The sequence below is a fragment of the Perna viridis genome, chromosome 9, assembly GCF_037379345.1.
Source record: "Perna viridis isolate PV_CMFRI_1.1 ecotype Kerala chromosome 9, ASM3737934v1, whole genome shotgun sequence".
In the NCBI taxonomy this organism is placed as follows: domain Eukaryota; kingdom Metazoa; phylum Mollusca; class Bivalvia; order Mytilida; family Mytilidae; genus Perna; species Perna viridis.
The window spans coordinates 40,950,714-40,971,068 of record NC_142453.1 but is presented as its reverse complement, the minus strand read 5'-3'; the positions used below and the strand labels follow the sequence as shown (position 1 = coordinate 40,971,068).

General features: G+C 32.2%; 1 protein-coding gene across 1 annotated transcript; it reads left to right on the top strand.

Annotated features, from left to right (window-relative positions):
• The first annotated feature begins 4,673 nt into the window (after positions 1-4,673).
• LOC148608530 (protein unc-119 homolog B-A-like) lies at positions 4,674-20,272 on the top strand. Its single transcript, XM_088544416.1, has 5 exons — positions 4,674-5,012; positions 12,164-12,277; positions 13,256-13,361; positions 14,133-14,305; positions 15,154-20,272. Exons 1-5 carry the CDS (start codon positions 4,850-4,852, stop codon positions 15,264-15,266), a joined length of 669 nt encoding a protein of 222 aa, XP_088400542.1. The 5' UTR covers positions 4,674-4,849; the 3' UTR covers positions 15,267-20,272.
• Positions 20,273-20,355: the final 83 nt, after the last annotated feature.

Below are 20,355 nucleotides of genomic sequence, written 5' to 3'. Positions count from 1 at the left end.
ATGTTGTTGGTGTTGCTGCTATTGGTACACCTTAGAATACAACATGGCGTTGGTGTTGCTGCAATTAGTATGCCTAGGAATACTACATGGTGTTGATGTTATTGCCATTGATACGCCTTAAAATACTACATGGTGTTGGTTTTGCTGCTATTTGTACGCCTTAGAATACTACATGGCATTGGTGTTGCTGCTATTGGTACGCCTTAGAATACTACATGGCTTTGGTGTTGCTGCTATTGGTACGCCTTAGAATACTACATGGTGTTGAAGTTGGTGCTATTGGTACGCCTTAGAATACATCACAAGGCGTTGGTGTTGCTGCTATTGGTACGCCTTAGAATACAACATGGGGTTGGTGTTGCTCCTATTGGTACGCCTTAGAATACTACATGGCGTTGGTGTTGCTGCTATTGGTACGCCTTAGAATACTACATGGCGTTGGTGTTGCTGCTATTGGTACGCCTTAGAATACTACATGCTGTTGAAGTTGGTGCTATTGGTACGCCTTAGAATACAACATGGCGTTGGTGTTGCTGCAGTTGGTATGCCTAGGAATACTACATGGTGTTGATGTTATTGCCATTGGTACGTCTTAGAATACTACATGTTGTTGGTGTTATTGCCATTGTTACGCCTTAGGATACTACATGTTTTTGGTGTTGCTGCTATTGGTACACCTTAGAATACTACATGGTGTTGGTGTTATTGCCATTGTAACGCCTTTGGATACTACATGTTGTTGGTGTCGCTGCTATTGGTATGCCTTAGAATTCTACATGACGTTGGAGCCGCTGCAATTGGAATGCCTTAGAATATCATATCGTGGTTGGGTTGCCGCAATAGGTACGCCTTAGAATACTATATGGTGTTGGTGTTGCTGCAATTGGTATGCCTAGGAATACTACATGGTGTTGATGTTATTGCAATTGGTACGCCTTAGAATACTACATGGTGTTGGTGTTGCTGCTATTGGTACGCCTTAGAATACTACATGGCGTTGGTGTTGCTGCTATTGGTACGCATTCGAATACTACATGGCGTTGGTATGCCTAGGAATACAATATGGTGTTGATGTTGCTACTATTGGTACACCTTAGTATACTTCATAGTTTTGGTGTTGCTGCTATTGGTACATTCTAGAATCCAACATGGGGTTGGTGTTGCTGCAATTGGTACGTCTCAGGATACTATTGGTACGCCTTAGAATACTACATGGTGTTGAAGTTGCTGTTATTGGTACGCCTTAGAATACTACATGGTGGTGGTGTTGCGGCTATTGGTACGCCTTAGAATACTACATGGTGATGGTGTTGCTGTCATTGGAACATTTTAAACTACTTCATAGTGTTGCTGTCGTGTTTACATTTATTTATGTTCACCTAAGCATACTTGGTGTAGCCGCCTTTGTCTCTGCTGTTAAATATTGAAAAACAAAATTTTAGGTACTTATTCTTCCTATTCTTTTTTACCATAACGGGAATGCATATCATAGAGACAACAACCACACATGGATGAAAATGTCAGCTCAAATATGTTTTGAATTTTCATACCGATGGCGGATCCAGAGGAGGGCTTCGAGCGTTTGACTCCCTCTTTCATATTGGAAAATCACCCCATGCTTAATTAAGGCAAAAATTAATAAATGATAGTAAATGATAGTCTGCAAATATTTCTAGGTCCATCTCTGTATGTGAAGAGCTTATCATGTTATTAATGTAGACATAGCAACACTGGTACTCGTGAAATATAAGAGTTTATAAATGAATTAATACAATCTATGATTGAAGTGTGCACGAGAACACTTATTATTCACTTCCTGAATTAAAAATTCCGACAAAGTACTTTTAGTATGATGTAAGATCTACACTCAAGTACTCACAATGTCAATTTCATTTAACAGATACTTTAGAAATGTAGATTGTTATGAACGACTACATTATTTAAAATTGGGGTTGTGCTTCCTTGTTGAAAGGCATTTCTATGTGAAGCGAGCAGTGTCTTCATTCTTCAATTCAGGCTTGCTAGGTAGTTCAGCTTTCGGACTATTGAGTCCACCTTCATATAAAATAAAGAATCATTCGTCCTTTGCTGGAGACGATAAAGCCTCGGTGGCAGAAAAATAGACTCTTTTAGTCCAAATGGTGTGTTCCCCGAACGCCTACTAGCAAAATAAACATATAATTAAGGATCCTTTGACAGGTTTATGTTATTTAATTAACCTGTAAATGTGTCTATCAATTAACGAAGTAAGATATAAAATTAACCTGTAAATGTGTCTATCAATTAACGAAGTAAGATATAAAATTAACCTGTAAATGTGTCTATCAATTAACGAAGTAAGATATTTAATTAACCTGTAAATGTGTCAATCAATTAACGAAGTAAGATATAACCAAAGTAACATAAAAACTTCATACATGTGTCAAAGTAATGTTTGTTCAACCTACATTTAAAAAGTTGTAATATTTAAATGCAATTTGTTTAAGATATATTTACAGGATATCATTATTATTATGATAATAACGGTATATTATTTAAATGAAAATGACATTCATGTCAAGTCTTACAATAATTGTTAAATTCATATAGCGCTCCCTGGAGCTCGCTAGCCTATTCCGATAAAACAGCAGTGTGACTTGCGTACGGAGTAATAAATAGTTTGGGAAATGTTGCAAGAGGTGTGTATCAAAAATCATCAACTTTAAATTTTTATTCGATATTTTTTTTATTTATAAGATTTATTACAAAAAAAATATGAAAATAAAAATAGAAAGGTAATGAAATTTCCAACACATCACTTCTCCTAGAAAAAAGTTTTTCTTCAATAACTGTAATGATTGTATTCAGTCCAGATACATTTTATGACAGATGGACTTCTAATGTTGACTAGACTTGACTGATGGTGATTCTATAATGAAAGAGTGATTCAATTAACCTTAGGTTGTGGTCAGTATTATCATGTTTGTGGGTAAAGTCGCCATCTTAGTAGTTTTAATGTGAACCAAAAGTCGTGGGGGAATGTGACCAAAGATAGTGGTTATGGAATGATTTTGCCACTGGTGTTGGTTAAATGTTTACCACGATAATGGTTTATGGTTACCACAAATGATGGTGAAATGTTAACCACAAAACTATGGTTAAATGTCAACCACGAACTATGGTGAAATGTTAACCACAAGTATGGTGTAATGTTTACCACGAACTATGGTGAAATGCTTACCACGAAACCATGGTTAGATGTTTACCATTGTTCTGTGGTGTATGTGGTAAATGGTTCAGCCCTTAATTAGTAATTAAAACGGTTTCACTTGTCATATTTAATTAAGTGATAATTACCGTGTAGTTCTGGCATAGGTTCACTCTTCTCTGTGTGTTTCTAGAGACTGATCGACTTACAATGATTAACCCTAGCTTATATAGTACTGGAATCAGTCAAGTATTAAGTCAGCATGCTTTTAACATGGCAGTATTTAACTATTAATAATTACAGGTGAGAATTTAGGACATTCACCTGTAACTCTACAGAATCAATTACACATTTAAAAATTATAAGCAAAGCAATCAACACGCATTAAGATGAATGTTAAACAATAATAAACATAGCACATCTAATAAAACAATACAATTATCATTAAGGGTCATGACAGTACAGAAAAGTTGGGTTTATGTAAAAAAATTCGATTAGAGAATTTGGAACAAATACGAAGGATATTGGAAGGCTAATTTAAGGCGGTGTCTGCGGAAGCCCTGATGGATATTTTGATTTACTACTTAATAAATATTTGTTCTTGAAGACTTATTTATTATTTAATTTGGGGAAAGGGGTTGCAACAGGAGGAAGAGTAATCAAGGGAACCAAGGTTATAGCGGTAATCAAAAGAATGTAATCCAGGTACAAAGACCAGACATGGAAAACAGACATACACAACAAAGAACATAAAGTAACTAAAATCATACATACAAAGTAACAAAAGTAAATGAGCAACTTTTTTACTGTCTGACAAAAAAAATCGGAGCAATTTCAAATTTCTTAAGGTTCCGCTAAGATCAAAATCTAGAACATAAACTGTCAAGAATTTTAATATTTTAATTCTTACGTTGTTGCTAACTTTGCGCTGAATAATTTCACGATACAGTATTCTATACATAAGGGGAAGACCATTTGACTCTCGGGGTGGAAATAAAAATTCTGGACTTGTAAAGTTCAAAATATTATTTCTGGCCCACACCTCCTGGAAAATAAATAAATTTCTTACTCTTGTCCAGATACACCATGCATACAGTGAAATGGAAATAATTAATCTTCAACTTATGACAGTCAATTCTAGATTGAACTGCTTAAAACATCACTGAACAGGACTATATATAAAATTCAAACTTTAAACGAAAATTCATTTTTGTTTTAAATGGCATCATTGCTGTGAATGTTTTAATTTCGTATGATCTCAGTTGTGAAATAATCTTGCCTCCATTTAAAAAAATAGTTCAGCCCACTATTTTTAAGTGATCTATTTATCAATTATCATGTTTATTATTATTTATTCAATCACTTATTTATTACTTAATTGTTCACCTACTTTTAACATGTAATATTACAGATTTTTTAAATTTTTTTATTTCTCATTCGAGAAGTTCGACGGGTTCTAGCATTATCGGAAATGACAATTTTCCCATAATTCCTGTTGCCATCGCCGCCATTCAGCATAATTGGAGATAGACGCTTGCACTTGTGATTTCTATTTTACTTTATTTACTGAGCTGTTGGCCTGTTGCTGTATTACGTCTTTATCATGCTATAGCAGATATATTTTCTTGTTTCCACCTTTTTATCTGACTCGATTATTTAATCATGAGCGCCACTACAGGCAAAAAGAAAGGAGGTGGTTTTCTGTCTCGGCAAGCGAAAAATAAAGACAAAGGTCACCAATTAGAATGTATTTCAGAGGATGAGCTATTGAAAAAAGACAATATTTGTCCAGATGATGTATTAAGACTAACAAAAATTACAGAAAGTGAGTTTAATGTTAGAACAAATTCTTTTTAGCATGTCCGTTCTGTGGAAGTTTATATATTGATTCATGACATGAGTCACTGTTTCCTCTTTCATTTATTGTTTCATAAAAACTCCCTTCCTTGTTTCATTATATATCAAATCATATGACTGGAATGTTAGCATCAGGACAAGACCTTGAGCTCCTCAGAAAAATGTTCTTAATAGAGTGTTACCAATCTGTTATCTGGTCTATTCACACTATTGTCACCCTAATACATGTATTTCATATTAATGTCCCAGATCCAACAGATACATGTATGTCATGTCTTCTGCATTTATTTAGATGTTCCTGGAATATATTTACTTCAAATGAGGAAGGCATATGCCTTTAAGTTTAGTGCAAGGCAAGTGTAACGGGAGAGCATGATTTGACTCACAAAATTATACTCCGCCACTGAGGATCGAACCCTAGACCACTCGGTGACTAGCCAGCGACAAACCTATTCGGCTAAAGAATTAATCCTTTAGCCAAGTCAATTAACTGTCTATTTAAACCTCACTACCCACTACAACACGGGTAGGCTGTCCTGCCACATTTCCCCCACCTTAAGAGTCTTCGTATCACGAACGACTCTAACATTACCTCTATAGCTAACCAAACCCTGTGGGTTTTTTAGTTGGGCGCCAAATGTCACGGGAGAGCATGATTTGACTCACAAAATTATACTCCGCCACCAAGGATCAAACCCTAGACTGCTCAGTGACAAGCCAGCAACAAACCGATTCTGCGAAAGAATTAATCCTTTAGCCCAGTCAATTAACTGGCGATTTTAACCTCAAAACTACTAAAACGCAGGTAGGCCGTCCTGCCACACAAGCATAAAGGAGTAATTTTTATTGTCAAAAAGTATATACTCGTACATGTGATAAAGTCATTCCTTCAAAACTGAAGATTTGTCAAATACAAGTAGATATGTATTTTGGTGAGTTCTCATTTGCTTATACTTGTCAATTTGGCGACCGTCATTTGATTGGCCAGTTCCAAGGAAAGTTAACCAGCCAACTTGTTATTTAGTAACACATCCCTTAACATCATACATTAAAAATATGTTCCCTACATTTTAAGAAATTTAGCTTGAATATGTCAAGTGAATTTTGGCATAATATGCACAATTTTATTGACTTGTGAAGCATTGTTTACGATCTGCCATTTTATTTTCTGGTAAACGGGATGCACCAAAACCTAGGCGACTGTCCTTATCTTGTATTATTATTCAAACCAAATTATCTTGGTAATTTAAGATTTGCTACCTTGCAAATTAGTTGTTTATTGTCAAAATAAAAATGAACAAGAAGCAAATGGTTTTCTTGTTTCATAATGATGAATCTGTTGAAATGTAATTTTATTTTTAAAATATGAGTTTAGAAATGGAGTACATATTTTGTTACAGTAAAGTACATGAAAAACTTAAATGGGAGGGAATATTTGAAAATGGAAAAGTTTTTGATAAATTTAAAAACACATGAAAAGATAGTTGAAAAAAGAAAGGGAGTCAAATCCAGGAGAAAACAGATGATGGTACAGGAAAAAGACCCCAAAAATGTGGCTAGGTGAATTTATATTTGGCTGGCAAGATCAATATTCCACTAGCCAGAATAGGAAGTTGGGGAATAAAATGGTTTCTCACACTGCACTTTTGCATAAATATGCATCAAAATGATTTCATTGCAAATAGTCATTACTGGCATGGCACCACTTCAACTTTGACTTCCATTCAGCATTGAATTTGGAACAGTACTTGCTTTCTTGGCAGGAGGTGCTGAAGATGAAATATTAAGTTTTGGCATTTTGATGGTTGATGATCGTGAGAGTGCTCCAAATTGAAAAAATTCACATAGTTCCTTCATTGACTTTGATAAATAAACAAGCCATAGGTACAAACATAGTCAATTTCATTTTCAGTGGATGCATGGTTAATGTTTCCATAACAAAAGATCCAGCATCAATATTTACACAATCAGTCCTAATCGTCAGTAATAAATCGTTTAATCATTTAAGTGTGTGCCACTAAAACTTGGGATAATTGTCAATCATCTCCTGTTGTTATATAATCATCACACCTTTTAAATTATGTCTCTTCGATAACCACTAAAGCTCTAAATTACTGTTATGACCCTAATTAACATGTTCACCTGTCTATCCTAAATCAACCAGAAATGTTATTCGATCCTCTCAGGTTTTTTCCTTCAGTAAATAAAAAAATTTGTGTCCAGAATTTGTTGACGGTGTAATGGTCAGAAAGAGGCAGATTTTCTGTTTCAACGGTAGAACTGTAGGAAGGTTCTAATTCTGGTAGAATTGAACTACCGCTGGTAGGTTCACATGTATGATATACTGGTCAATGAGCAGTTCTTTCTGACCAGTTTTATCATCTTTTGTGAACAAGTTATTGTCCAAATTTCTAGACAAAACATCTGACAGATTGCTGACATTTTCCTCCCAGAAATGAGTTTTCACTGAGAAATGAGCAGATTGGTGAGAATTGCTTCTACTTGAAAACAGCGAGGTCTATTCTCTGACCAGTAGTGGTCAGTGCAACCTATTTCCGGTGCTATCAGTCTTCACAGTTAACTTTTTCAGACAGAAGCCACCCAGACTTCCAAAGTAACAAAAATTGGAAGTCCAAATGATTTTTAATTGGCTTGAAAAAAAATGATATTACATGTTTATGAAAACATTTATTTTTTTTTTAAGTCTTAAAAAATCATCTGAATCTATATCTAGTAGTAAGAATATCCTGCTATAATGAAATTACATAACAACAAACGTTCATTTGATTCAGACTGACTATTAAGATATGTCTATGAACCCAAAAATTAACAGAACACTACAACATCCCAAAATTTCTGAAAGTCTGTCGGACTTCCTAAGAACATGATTTTAGGGGCCTGTGCCACAGGGCCCCTGGCTAAATTCAAAGACTGTGCAATCACAAATTGGGAATTTTTTTTTTATAAAGAAGAACAGAGGTCTGCACATGTGGATCATACGCAATAGAGGTCAGGTCAAGAGATGTTGATTAACATATTCAAATCAGCTCACATTCGATATCATACATTTTGTACATGTACAGCAGGGTTCTCGGGGACCCGAGCTCTTGGGTCCCTTACCCTCAAAATTCATTTGGGACCCTTGAAAATCACAACAAGGGAGTTCAGGGGACTTGTGAAAATTCTCAATTCAATTGCCTAAATCTACATGTACGAGTCATCTACATGTACACTAGTACATAGAGTAATATGATTACTCAACATGAAGTCAGTTTGATTGTCAATTTGTCCAACTGTAATCCAAGCCGTCGGCACAATTAAACAGTGGCTCAGACGATTAGGGTGTGGTATTAGAGATTGGCAAATATAACATGTGAAAAGATAATCAGAGAATTGTAAAATAAATATTTATGGTTGATTAATACTTCCTTACTGTCCAATATTGTGTTAAAATTAATTGAAGTCCATTTGATGACCAGACATTGTATACAATTAGTGCATTTAAATTTCAAAAAATAGATAGTTATGTGCGAGGTTCATGAAGGGTTATTTCTTATACATGAGTAAATATCGGTCAGCATTCATTAATGATCAAAATCGTTTAACACAACTAATCATTAAAATAATGATATATATAGGGTATATTTGAAATATACTTTAAATCAGAAATGTCTCGGGTAGAAAACTCAAAGCTTTTTTCGGCAGTCAAAAACAACCGGCAGAAGACGACTTAACAAGGTCACAGTATCGTCCTCGTTTACTTCCTGTACAGCCAGCACACCAAAGAAAAGTAAAATATTCCTTATGCAATGGCTGAAAATGTTCCCGTGGTTGGAGAAATTTGAAGAAGGTGAACAAACACATGTTATCTATATTTGGTGCCAAGACGCTAAAAAATCTGTTCGCTACTGTAGGCAGTACAAACTTACAACATAAAACCCTTCACTTTTCTTGGGACCCTAAGTCCCTTTGAATTCCTTTCAGGATTCATTTTTTACGGCAAGGGAGTCCTGGGACTTTTAATTTTTTGGAAGGAGTGAGAACCCTCCTGTGTACAGTATATTATTTTTTTTTTATAAGCTTCTCCATCTTGATTTACTGGATCCCCTAAAAATCTATGTGTGCATTCAAAATTAGATTCATGTTCTAATATTGAGCATGAACTTGCAATAGAATAGCAGCACTGATTTATGGAGGCATTTCTCACTTTAATCAGATGATGAATAAAAGTGCACATGACCAAGAATTTCACCCCTTTGCAACGAAACCAGGTTAGCTAAAAACAATAATGACCATTACTTACATAGGTCTGCATTTACAATCATAATATTTTTATTTTTACATTCAATATCCAGGCTACAGGGTATAGAAACAAAATATGTCCGTCAATTGTTTTGAATTTTTATTGGAGGCTTAATATTTTTACCATTGTTTTTCCATTATAGACTTCATGCCACTTTTTTTTAAATTTTTGACACTTTTGATTAAGATGTTTTCTTTTGTGAGCCATTATGCTGTCAATCCAGGTATTTGTAAAATTGTTATTTAAACAATTCAGGGATCGGCAGGGTTTTATCACAAGTTTTCCCACCGGAAGTTCATTGTACTCAGTAGCTTTATTGAAAATTTTTGAGTAGTTTTGATCAAATGACATTGATGTCTTTGAAACAGTTTGTACACATGTACATATTCACTACTGTCAACACAAATTTTAATCCTCCACTCTCCACAATGGAGTTGCAATTTTAAAAATTGTCTGTAATTAACTTCTGTCTTAAATGTGTAGAAATTTGTCTAAAAGTTCATTACACTGACACTTGAGAAACTTTCGTCAAAGCAAAACATTACTTCTGGGTACATTAAAAGCTGAAGTAATAAAAAAAAATGCAGCCTAGACAAAACATTTAAAAGATATCTTTGTTTTACTTCCGGTTAGAGATCAAGGTAAAACCCAACAGTCTACGCTGAACCAGAACAGTTCTTCCAACAAATTTACGAATATTTGGAATCTCCCACCTACTGTATTCTTCCATGTATTACATGCATTTGTGTATATCGTGCACCCTCTTCTTGATAAAACAAGTGAGTTTCCATGTAAAACATGCATTGGGAAGTGAGATAGAATCTCCAACAGAAGAACACATTGAGGATTCCAGTAAATTCCCTGAATTACAATGTACATACTCTTTCATCATTAATCTTTTGAATAAAAGAATTTTGTTTATGTTTCACTGTGTTTGCAAGCCATTTATTGATTAAAATACAGCAATGTATTAGATCCATTCAACAGGTCAGCTAAAATGTTTATATTTCCTGTTCGTATCCAAATCAGGTGTATGACTAAAACAATGGCATCATGCCCAACTGTTTTAAAAAAAATAAAGATGTATAAATTTACCAAGCTAATGTGTATTGATATTTGACATCTAGAAACTGTTCATCAAGCTGATTTAAGGATTAGTGTCAATTGTTTTCACCTTTTAAATTGATATTTTGTATTTGATAATAAAAAGACATTGGGTTGGAGGACAAGTTGACACTCCCATTATTGTGTATTGAACGCTCCACCGCACACAAGTGAAGAAGTTATAATTGAAAAGGTGTGTGTTGAGAGAAAAATAAGAAGCCATTCGTGGATTTTGTACAAACTACGAAATGCAAGAAAACAACATTGATGGATAAAACAACTATTGAAAAGCAGATAAACTTTCTTTGTTTCGCATAAAACTCAAAAATACAAAATGGCTTAATGTTGTCTTTCGTTGATTACTTCATCTAATTCCTGAAAATCATGTCTCCAGAAAAAAATCTAGAAACTAGTTTTATATACATTCTAGTGTTAAAAATCAATTGTGTGGGTACAAGTTTTTTGTTTTTGTTTTCTGTCCACTATGAATGGAGCAAACATCTGTACCTTTACAGTAAAATGTACATGTACTGTAAAAAATCTTATCAAACTCAAACTGCTTTTTTTAAAACATTTTTTAATTGAAATTAAAGAGAAAAAAAATGTTAAAAGCAAGTAGAAAAAAATCTCTTTTTTTTTCTTTTTGTCTTGAGGGAAAAGTTTGAAATCAATCCCAGCAAAATATTACTAACGTACATAAACAAATTGTAAGGAAGGCAAAGAGCATTATAAAATAATATATAAAAACTTGTTTAACTTGATAGTAACAACTTTGTGTCAGGCAGGTTCTTTAGAAACAGATTTTTACACATGGCCAAATTAAGGAACAGCAGGGAACTGGTCTTGGTATGGTTGGTCTTTCTGGTTCAACATACATTTGTTTATGTACATGTTTCTATTACATTATGTCCAGTCCCTTCCTTCAAAATTCTTATTGACTAGCTGGAATAATAGTGGACTGTATATGATTCAACTAGCCCGAAACAAGAAATGTACACATTATTTCATTAGCCTGAATCAATTTTTACTAGCCCCAGGCTTCGGGCTAGTGGCTAAAGGTGAGCACTGTATGTTTGCATTTTCTATACCCTGTGACTCTCCTCCTTTTTTTATCCTCTGTTTTGTTAAGTACATGTATTTCATGATCATGCTGTTCATCTGTTTGTTGATTTCTTATGAAAGCTTTGATAGATTTATTTTCACAGATCTGCAAATTTAGTATTACTTTAGTGCAAATATGAGTATGTGGGGTATTGTAAGCATACTCACTCAGGTCCTTTAATTGAAAAAAACTTATGAATTTGCTTCATTATTTTCCAGCTGGAACACTGGTAAATTATTAGAATACTGTTATTTTTTGTATTCACTTGTATGTATTTAAGGGTCTTAAGCAGGTGCAGAATTTTCAGTTGGAAATACTTGTGTTCCTTTTAAAAAAATGGCTTTCAAAGTGCAGTGATGTATTTAACTTTCTATTCAACAAAAAAACATGTACATCATGCATATTATTATGCCACTGAACATAATTTTGTTTTTGCTCAGTGGCGCTCCAGCAATGCTAGAGGTAAACAAAAATGTACATGTATAAACATGTGAAATACACTCTCAATCTACAAATATACATGTTTCCATGTTATTAGAAATAGTTATACTTCTTAGTTCTTATTTGAAACTTTCAATGTTACTATTTGTTTTTTATTTTTTATTTACAGATTATTTATGTCCACCAGAAGCCAATGTATATGGTATTGATTTTACAAGATTTAAGTTACGAGACATGGATTCTGGTTCTGTAATATTTGAGGTTGCTAAACCTCCACCATCAGGTATGGGTATAGTTCATCAGGTATGGGTATAGTCCATCAGGTATGGGTATAGTTGGGATTTTTTGTACAATGGTTATGGCAGTTTTTTGATATTGCACTTTTTTAGGCTATTACTATTTGGATTCAGTGTGTCAACTTGAGTGTTAGTTGATGGTTTTATCAAAAATTTTAGTACAAAAAAAGTGAAGTTTTTACAAAGGGAGAAGTTTGATAAAGGGTCTTATTGACCTAAAGTACAACTGAAAATTTATTTAAAAAAAAAAGGTGTTGAATAATTTAATTGTGAATATAAAGACTTGTGATAATTCTTGCATTGAAAGGACAGAAAAATTGCTTGAAGTTTACCAATATTCAGATATTCTGTACTTTTTGGTCTTTTTCTGGTAATAATTTTGGCAAGGAACAAGAAACAACTTACAGTTACTGAACACATTCATTATTTCATAGTTAATCATATGTAAAAATATAAAGTTATTTCTTGGGTGTGGACATACATTTAATTTTCTTAAGCTTATTTATTAATTTAGACTGTTAATTATAACAATATGCATACAATGTGAAACCATCTGTTCTTTGTTAGGTAGTTTATATAATTTCTAAATATAGTTACAGAGAGCTCAGTCAGCCATTATTGTTATATAGTTAATGTTGTATTATAGGTAATCTTATTAAAGTGTCATTTCTCATGTACAAAAAACGTCGGTTAACTGTTAAATGGTCACTAAATAGGCTGTAAATAATTAAAAGACCATATCAATATTTAAACCACCAACCTCGTAGACCATGTGTTTTTATTTAATTTTTTTTCTTTGGAGGGGGCTTTTTTGTGGAAAAATCAACCATTTTCTCAATTAATGCAAGTATTTGAATGAGAATACCACCTGAAGAGTTGTAGTAGTGATATATACATTTGTATTTTACGTCTTATTTTTTTATTTACATTGTATAATATTAATTTTTTTTACTTTATATTTGCAGAGGATGAAGATGAATTAGACCCTGATGAAATTGACCCTAATGCAGGCAGATTTGTCAGATATCAATTCACACCACAGTTTCTACGGCTTAAAACAGTTGGTGCAACGTAAGTATTGCATTTTTTTCCCATTTATAACTGAAAATTTAAAAGTATATCCCATGTAAATCTTTGGTTTGATAGAAGAAAAAATACCTCTTCTTTGAAGGATTAAACACTAGTGTGTCCACCAATTTTTTAAATTGACCAAAAAGGAGAAAAGTCCTTAAGTGAAGATTCGGTCCAGTTGCCTCAGAACCAATTTTGGGTACACTGCAATATTGATGTAATAAATTGTGACAATTGACCAATGGTTTTAAAAAACCAATGTTATTAAAAGGGTGTAGAAATTAACTGTAACAAGCACAGGGTAATTGCATGAAAATTCTGTTGTAAATATCCTAGACCCTGCTATCTGAAATAATTATAAAAATCTCCTTATATCAGTTTAGACACTGATACATGTACAACTTGATCAAAGAGATATTATTATGGAGATTTCTGTACTTTATTTGTATCCATTTCTGAGAACCTACTATAATTAGGCCATTGTTTTATAAAAAAAAGTCTCAACTTGAGATTTTCTTCAAGTCTTCTATTTGAGGTACTATAACCTGATTGGTTGAAATTTCAGTTGAAGAAGGATTAAATAAAATCCTAAATCTGAATTTTTATCAAATCAGGCCAAGAGTCAAATCATTTTTAAAAACTTTCTGTTTCATAATGTAGTATCAACTGTGTAATGTTATGTTAGTAATTCATTAGTTAATGTCCATTTTCTCAACCCCTACTAGGTTTTTATTTCTATTTCAAACTGAATGTTTTGTCTGCTATTTGTAGGGTAGAGTTTGTTGTTGGAGATAAACCTGTTAGCAAGTTCAGGATGATTGAGAGACATTTCTATAAAGACAGACTGTTGAAAAGTTTTGATTTTGAGTTTGGATTTTGTATCCCACACAGTAGAAATACAGTAGAACATATATATGAGTTCCCAACCTTAAATGCAGATGAAGGTTTGTAGATTGACCTGGCTTAAATTGCATGGAACAAAATGTTTCTATGCTAAAGTTTTGTTGGTTGGAACGAAATGTGTTGGTTTAATTTTTGCCCAAGTCTTAAAATTGATAAGGTCTTGATTGACTGTAGTTCCATTGTATACTTATAAATAGTTTTTTCTTAATCTAAACCAAATTACCTGTCTGATGACTAGACTTAAAACTAATTTAGCAGCTGTAAGAATCATGCAAAATCTGGAAAATTTGAAACACCCCTACAAAGGCTACATATTCTTATTTTTGTAATTAAGTTGTTATATGGGTCTATATTATAAAATTTGTAATTATTCATTCCAATCTGCCTGCTCTTAGGGGATAATCAACCTTGAAAATCCAATAGATTCTATTATATTTAAGTGTCATTTACAGAGTTATCTCCCTTAATTTTGAAATCTTCAGTGCATTCCATATAATTTTTATCTCCTAAGAATATGGGTTATATGAAAAACCGAATGTAAATTTCTGTTTACTATGGCAATTCAAACAAAGTATCAAAAATAAAAATATGTAGGTTTTTCAGCCATGAATCTTATTTTGCATGATTCTTAGCTGGAGTGCTATTTAATAACTATTGAGTTGTAAAGGCCATCACTATTTATGGATAAGTACAATAAATCTTAGCATTGACATGGATTTTTTAATAGTATGTACATTGTACTTTGAATTAGATTCCCATGAACACCATGATAATATTGTACATGTACATTTATATAAAGATGTACCAAATCTATTATCAGATTTGTATACATAGTTTTTAAAATTAGCCACATTACAAATAAGAGTTATGTAATGCATTGTCTTTGTAGTTCAAGACATGATAGACCATCCATTTGATACTCGCTCAGACAGTTTCTACTTTGTCGAGGACAAGTTAATCATGCACAACAAAGCTGATTACGCATACAACAGTGGGCCATAGACAGGAAATGACCAGTATAACCAAGTAGATCACATGATGGTCACATGACCTGATCAGACCATCAGAATCTTCAATACATGCCTGAGTAACAATATGTAGCTTACATAATACACAAGACTTGTTTTAGTATTTAAAAACTGAAGTTTGGTGATAGAGAGGTTACTTTTTGATTTGTTTTAAGATGAGTTCTTTATTTGTATGTTGGATAAATTTATCAGGTTTATAGTGACTTAGGTTGTCATGGAGCACAAGTCACACCTTAATAAGTTGGAAAATATTATAATAAATCATATTTAAATTTCTTGACAATATTTTGTTGTTTATTGTTATTTATTATGTTGTATTGGTTATGGAAACATTTTAACAACATGAAAATAAATAACAAACTCCTTACTTAAAACTCCAACATGTATGTTACATGTTTCAATCTAAAAACATTTGACTAAAAATCAAAGATTTGTTTTGCTTATACAGAAAGTTATATCAGAGACTTTTATTATTATCTATACTTTTTGTTTGATTAGGTGTATAAATGTAGTTAATCTATTTATTTTCTGTGCAATACAAATGACCACTTTGGTATTGATTTTTTTGATGAACAATTTTTATACATCAAAGATTTAACTTTCGTTCTACAAAACTTAAGAAACTGTTTTACTGTTTTAATGCAGTGTGATGAAGTGTAGTGATTTGTCAACTTTTTTTTTTCTTTTTTTTAGTAAGACCCTTACAAAGTTCATTCCACCATATCACCCTCAGGGCATCATGCTCTAGATCAAGCTCATAACTGAGGTTTTTGTGTGTATTCTAACTTAGAATATAGACAGAGGACATGACACAAATGTATCTATTTTAGGCCATTCTGCATCCGACCCTCCATTTTCAACATGGGTCGGTCGATCAGTTTATTTATTGTTTTTAACAAATGGGTAGACAAAATTTAGTGATTGAATGTCTGCCCATAGCATTCATCTTTTGTTTCATGACACTATCGTTATTCTACGCTTTTTATAGCCATTTTCAAGAGCATTAAGTTCTGTTAATATAAATATAAGTATAGAAATATAAATAAGGGACAGTTCAATTCTAATAACAAGAAGGAAAAAGGATTTTGGTTCATTTTATATTGGCTTCAAATCAAGATGTTCTTTGCAAACACATAATGTTTCTATCTTCCAGATCGTTCTGGTGATGTTTTCCAGATCATCTTTTATAATAGAAACAGCATGCACAGCATACTTTGCCTAGTTGTCATCAGACTGACCCTTATGTCGTAACAAAATTTTGCTTTCTGATCCCACGTTTGTTGAGGAATTGGCCGAGTGGTTCAAAGTGTTTAGGGGATGCTATACAAAGGGGAACAACTCCAAGGCTTAAAATGATCTATGGAATGATTTTGGTCAGACGATCCCCTAAAAAAAATAAGTGTCCAATGACCAAAAAAATAAATTTTGGTTGCAATGTTTCAAACAGTAAGGCATGTTTAAGAAACAAAAGAAATTTTAGTTTTGGCCTTAGGGGGAAGACCTAAGTTCTGGCCAATACTCTTACAAATAATCGGTTTGCATGTGAAACATTTTACATAAATCTCATGTAAGCATGCAAGATACTAAGATTGATTCCATTCTATTTAAATAATGCTTAACAAGCTTCATTAAAGTTTAATATGATACAGACATATCACTGATTTTAAGAGTTATGTCCCCATTAAACCTTTGTCACATAGCTACTGGTATCTTCACTTCTAATTATTAGAAAGAATACTATATGTTCAGAAATTATTGCTTGCATTGATATTTGCAAACTTGTCAATTTAGTCCAAATGGATTTTCATTTTTGCGATTTTGAGATAAATCCCACAATAGTTTGTTTATGTTAAATATTCCATTTATGTTAAAAATTCCATGATACGTCACATTTATTGGAATAATTAATACATTGCAGTAACATTACAATGAACAGTTTTTATCTGGGTGTAAGAATTTTCCCTACTAACCATTAAACTATAATCACTAGTATCATAATCTGTACTTTTTTCCTTTGATCTTTATGACAGATATTTTTCATCTCTTGTACACGACAAGATATTCCAAAATATCCAAAAAATGACAGAGGTTATCAGACCTTCAGACCACACTATTAGATTTGTTGCATTAAAATGATCTAAAACACAATTATTATACTATTTATAAACAGAATTGTATTACTTTTGATTTTAATACTGACAGTATCATGTGGAACATCTCAACACACACTCTTGCATTTGTTGAGATTTCTCATGATATTGTCAATATCAAAATGAAAAGTAACTATTATTCTATAGATATTTTTCTATTGAGCTTCTTTTCCCATTATCTGATAACTACAAATTATTGTTATGTTTAATCATTATGTATTATAAGTTTTATTTATTCTTTATACATTCCACTATTTTTGTCACATATCATAAAATATGTATATTACCATGATGTATGTACAAGATACATGTAATGTATATACCAAATTGCTTTGAAATTTTTTTGTCAGTTTCATTTTTTTTTTCGTATTCAAAGGTTCAATTTCATTTCAATAATACAATTATCAAATCGTGTGTGTTTCTGATATTTAAGCTGCATTCACCAACAAATAATCTGATTTCAGTGTCAGTAAGCATTAATACATTTTACTAAATTAATTTAGAGAATCTGTTAAAAATAGTTATGCATAGACTTCTTGGTAAAGATAAAAAAAATTAATTGCTTCAATAACATGAGAATACATGTATGTCTATGCACTTAGAATTAATACCTGCCTTCTTATAGTGACATAAAGGCTTGTAATAATAGGTGTTTAAAAATGTTATGTATTACTTAAACAAATGTCGGGAACTTATTTTTGCATACTGTCAGTTTTTAATACGTGTATTTTAGGCATGCCACGAGTTTTTATTGCATGCATTTTGGGCAAGCCGTCAGTTTTTATTGCATGGTTTAGTTCACTTGATGTATATTTCCGTCCATTCCTATTTTATGTGATTGCCAAATTTGATTTCATGTGTTTGTGAAGATTCAGCATGCATAAGTCAAGCTGGTTCATGAATGACTATTTTCTGGTCAATCTTTCTTTGCTCTTTAAGAAAATCTGGTTAAGATAGTCATTTACAATTGAAATCATTATTGAAGTTTGTATGCTAATTTTCTAATATTTAAGATTTTTTCTTGGCAATAGACCCTTTTTTGTAAAGTAGATGAGCATGCTCAATATACACTCCATGAGGTAATGCTTGGATAGAACAAAAGAATTTTCCTCACAGTGTATTTTGAGCAAATGCTTATTGGGTATCCCAAAGTTAGCACAAAAGGGTCTATTAGTTTTACAGCATAAATAAGGAATGATTATGAATTACCAACTTTTTAGAGTTGCTTTTTCACATAATATTAAGTACCACTCCATATAAATTCAGACACTGCCAATAATAAAGTGATTCATGGTTCAGGAAAACCCACCGAACAAACAATGCTTTTTGGTTGGATTACAGACATCGTATTTTTATGTAACTGGAGTAGTTTCTGCATACAATTCTATTTTGAAGAAAACCATACATTCGTTAATGATAACTCTTGCAAAGCACCCATTTCTTGTATAATCTATATAATTGCAACATTCAATTGATTGATTCTTGGGGTTTAAGGCCCAAACAATCAATCAATCAATCAATTGAATGTTGCAACATTCGATTGAAATATATGAGACTGATTATGTGGTTTGTTAGTGTTTCTAAGAAACAAAAGTAAATTTGGTGGTATTTTTTTGACATATATGAATCACCTTCTGTCTGGTTTTTATAAAGACTGATACTTTAATGTACCTAAGATTTACACTGGCAATCACTGTCTATTGACACTTAAGTTGTCAGTCTAATATATGAATTTTTCTTTAAAAGATAACTTTTTATTTAACATATGTCTTGTATGTATATTGTGATTAAAAAAAAAACCAACAATTTATTTGGTTGATTAAAATGTTATATTGTATTGTTTTTGTATCATCTTTGATCAAATTATTGAAATTCTACATTAAATTATCATTTCACACTACAACAAATAATAAGATCATAAATTGTTCACTGCAGAAAATTTTTCATCATGTTTATGTTCTAAGGAACAATTTCATTTTAAGTACATCATGAAACCTAAATTTACTACACATACTGCAAATACAGAAGTAACAAAGATTGCAATGTTTTTGTATTATGGTTCATTTGAAGTCTATATTCAAATTAATGGGCTGGAATGTGGAATTGATGCTGAAACATTTTACACGTGTCCAGATATTACCATCTGGTCATCTATTAATTTAACTTTGATAATTTTTTTTTTTTTTTTTTTTTATAGCTATGCATAATCATATTTTATTTTTTTTATCAACATACGACAATGAACGTGCCTACTAGTTTGGTTTCATGGCTGCTTAAATTTGTAAATTTTTTTTTTAGAATTGTGAAAGCAGTTATAAACGTGTTCACTCACATGAACACTTCACAGAGATATTTGTGATTTTTTGGTGTTCACAAGCTGTTTTTGGAACAGTTGATTTTGTTAGTGGTTATAGGTGTCTTTTTGTAGGACTAGCTTACAAATCACTGAACAAATAAAATGTCTAATCTACAGCTTATTTAATTAAACAATAGTATCTGTTCATTGAGCATTAGTTCTCCTGTTATATCCTATCGAACTCCTTGAAAATGTCAACTTTATTTTCAGTTTTATTTACTTCTTGTGAGCATTTTGAATAAAAGCTTGCAATTGTCAAATCTTTAAATCTTAATTTGAAGTGATCAGAACAAGGTAATTTTTAAGTAGGCTATGCCTATTACAAATATATCTATATATATATACGGTTTCTATCAGATTTTGTGTTCTCTTTGTCTTGATGTCTTTTAAAATGTACAATCTATTTTCATAACATGAATGTTTATTTCTATTTTGTTGTCAAATAATAAGTACAAAATAAACATATGTCACATATTAATGTTTGTTTTTATGATATATGTACATGATATGTAGACAAACTCAAAAAGTGTAATCACTATCATAACCTTAAGGTTACT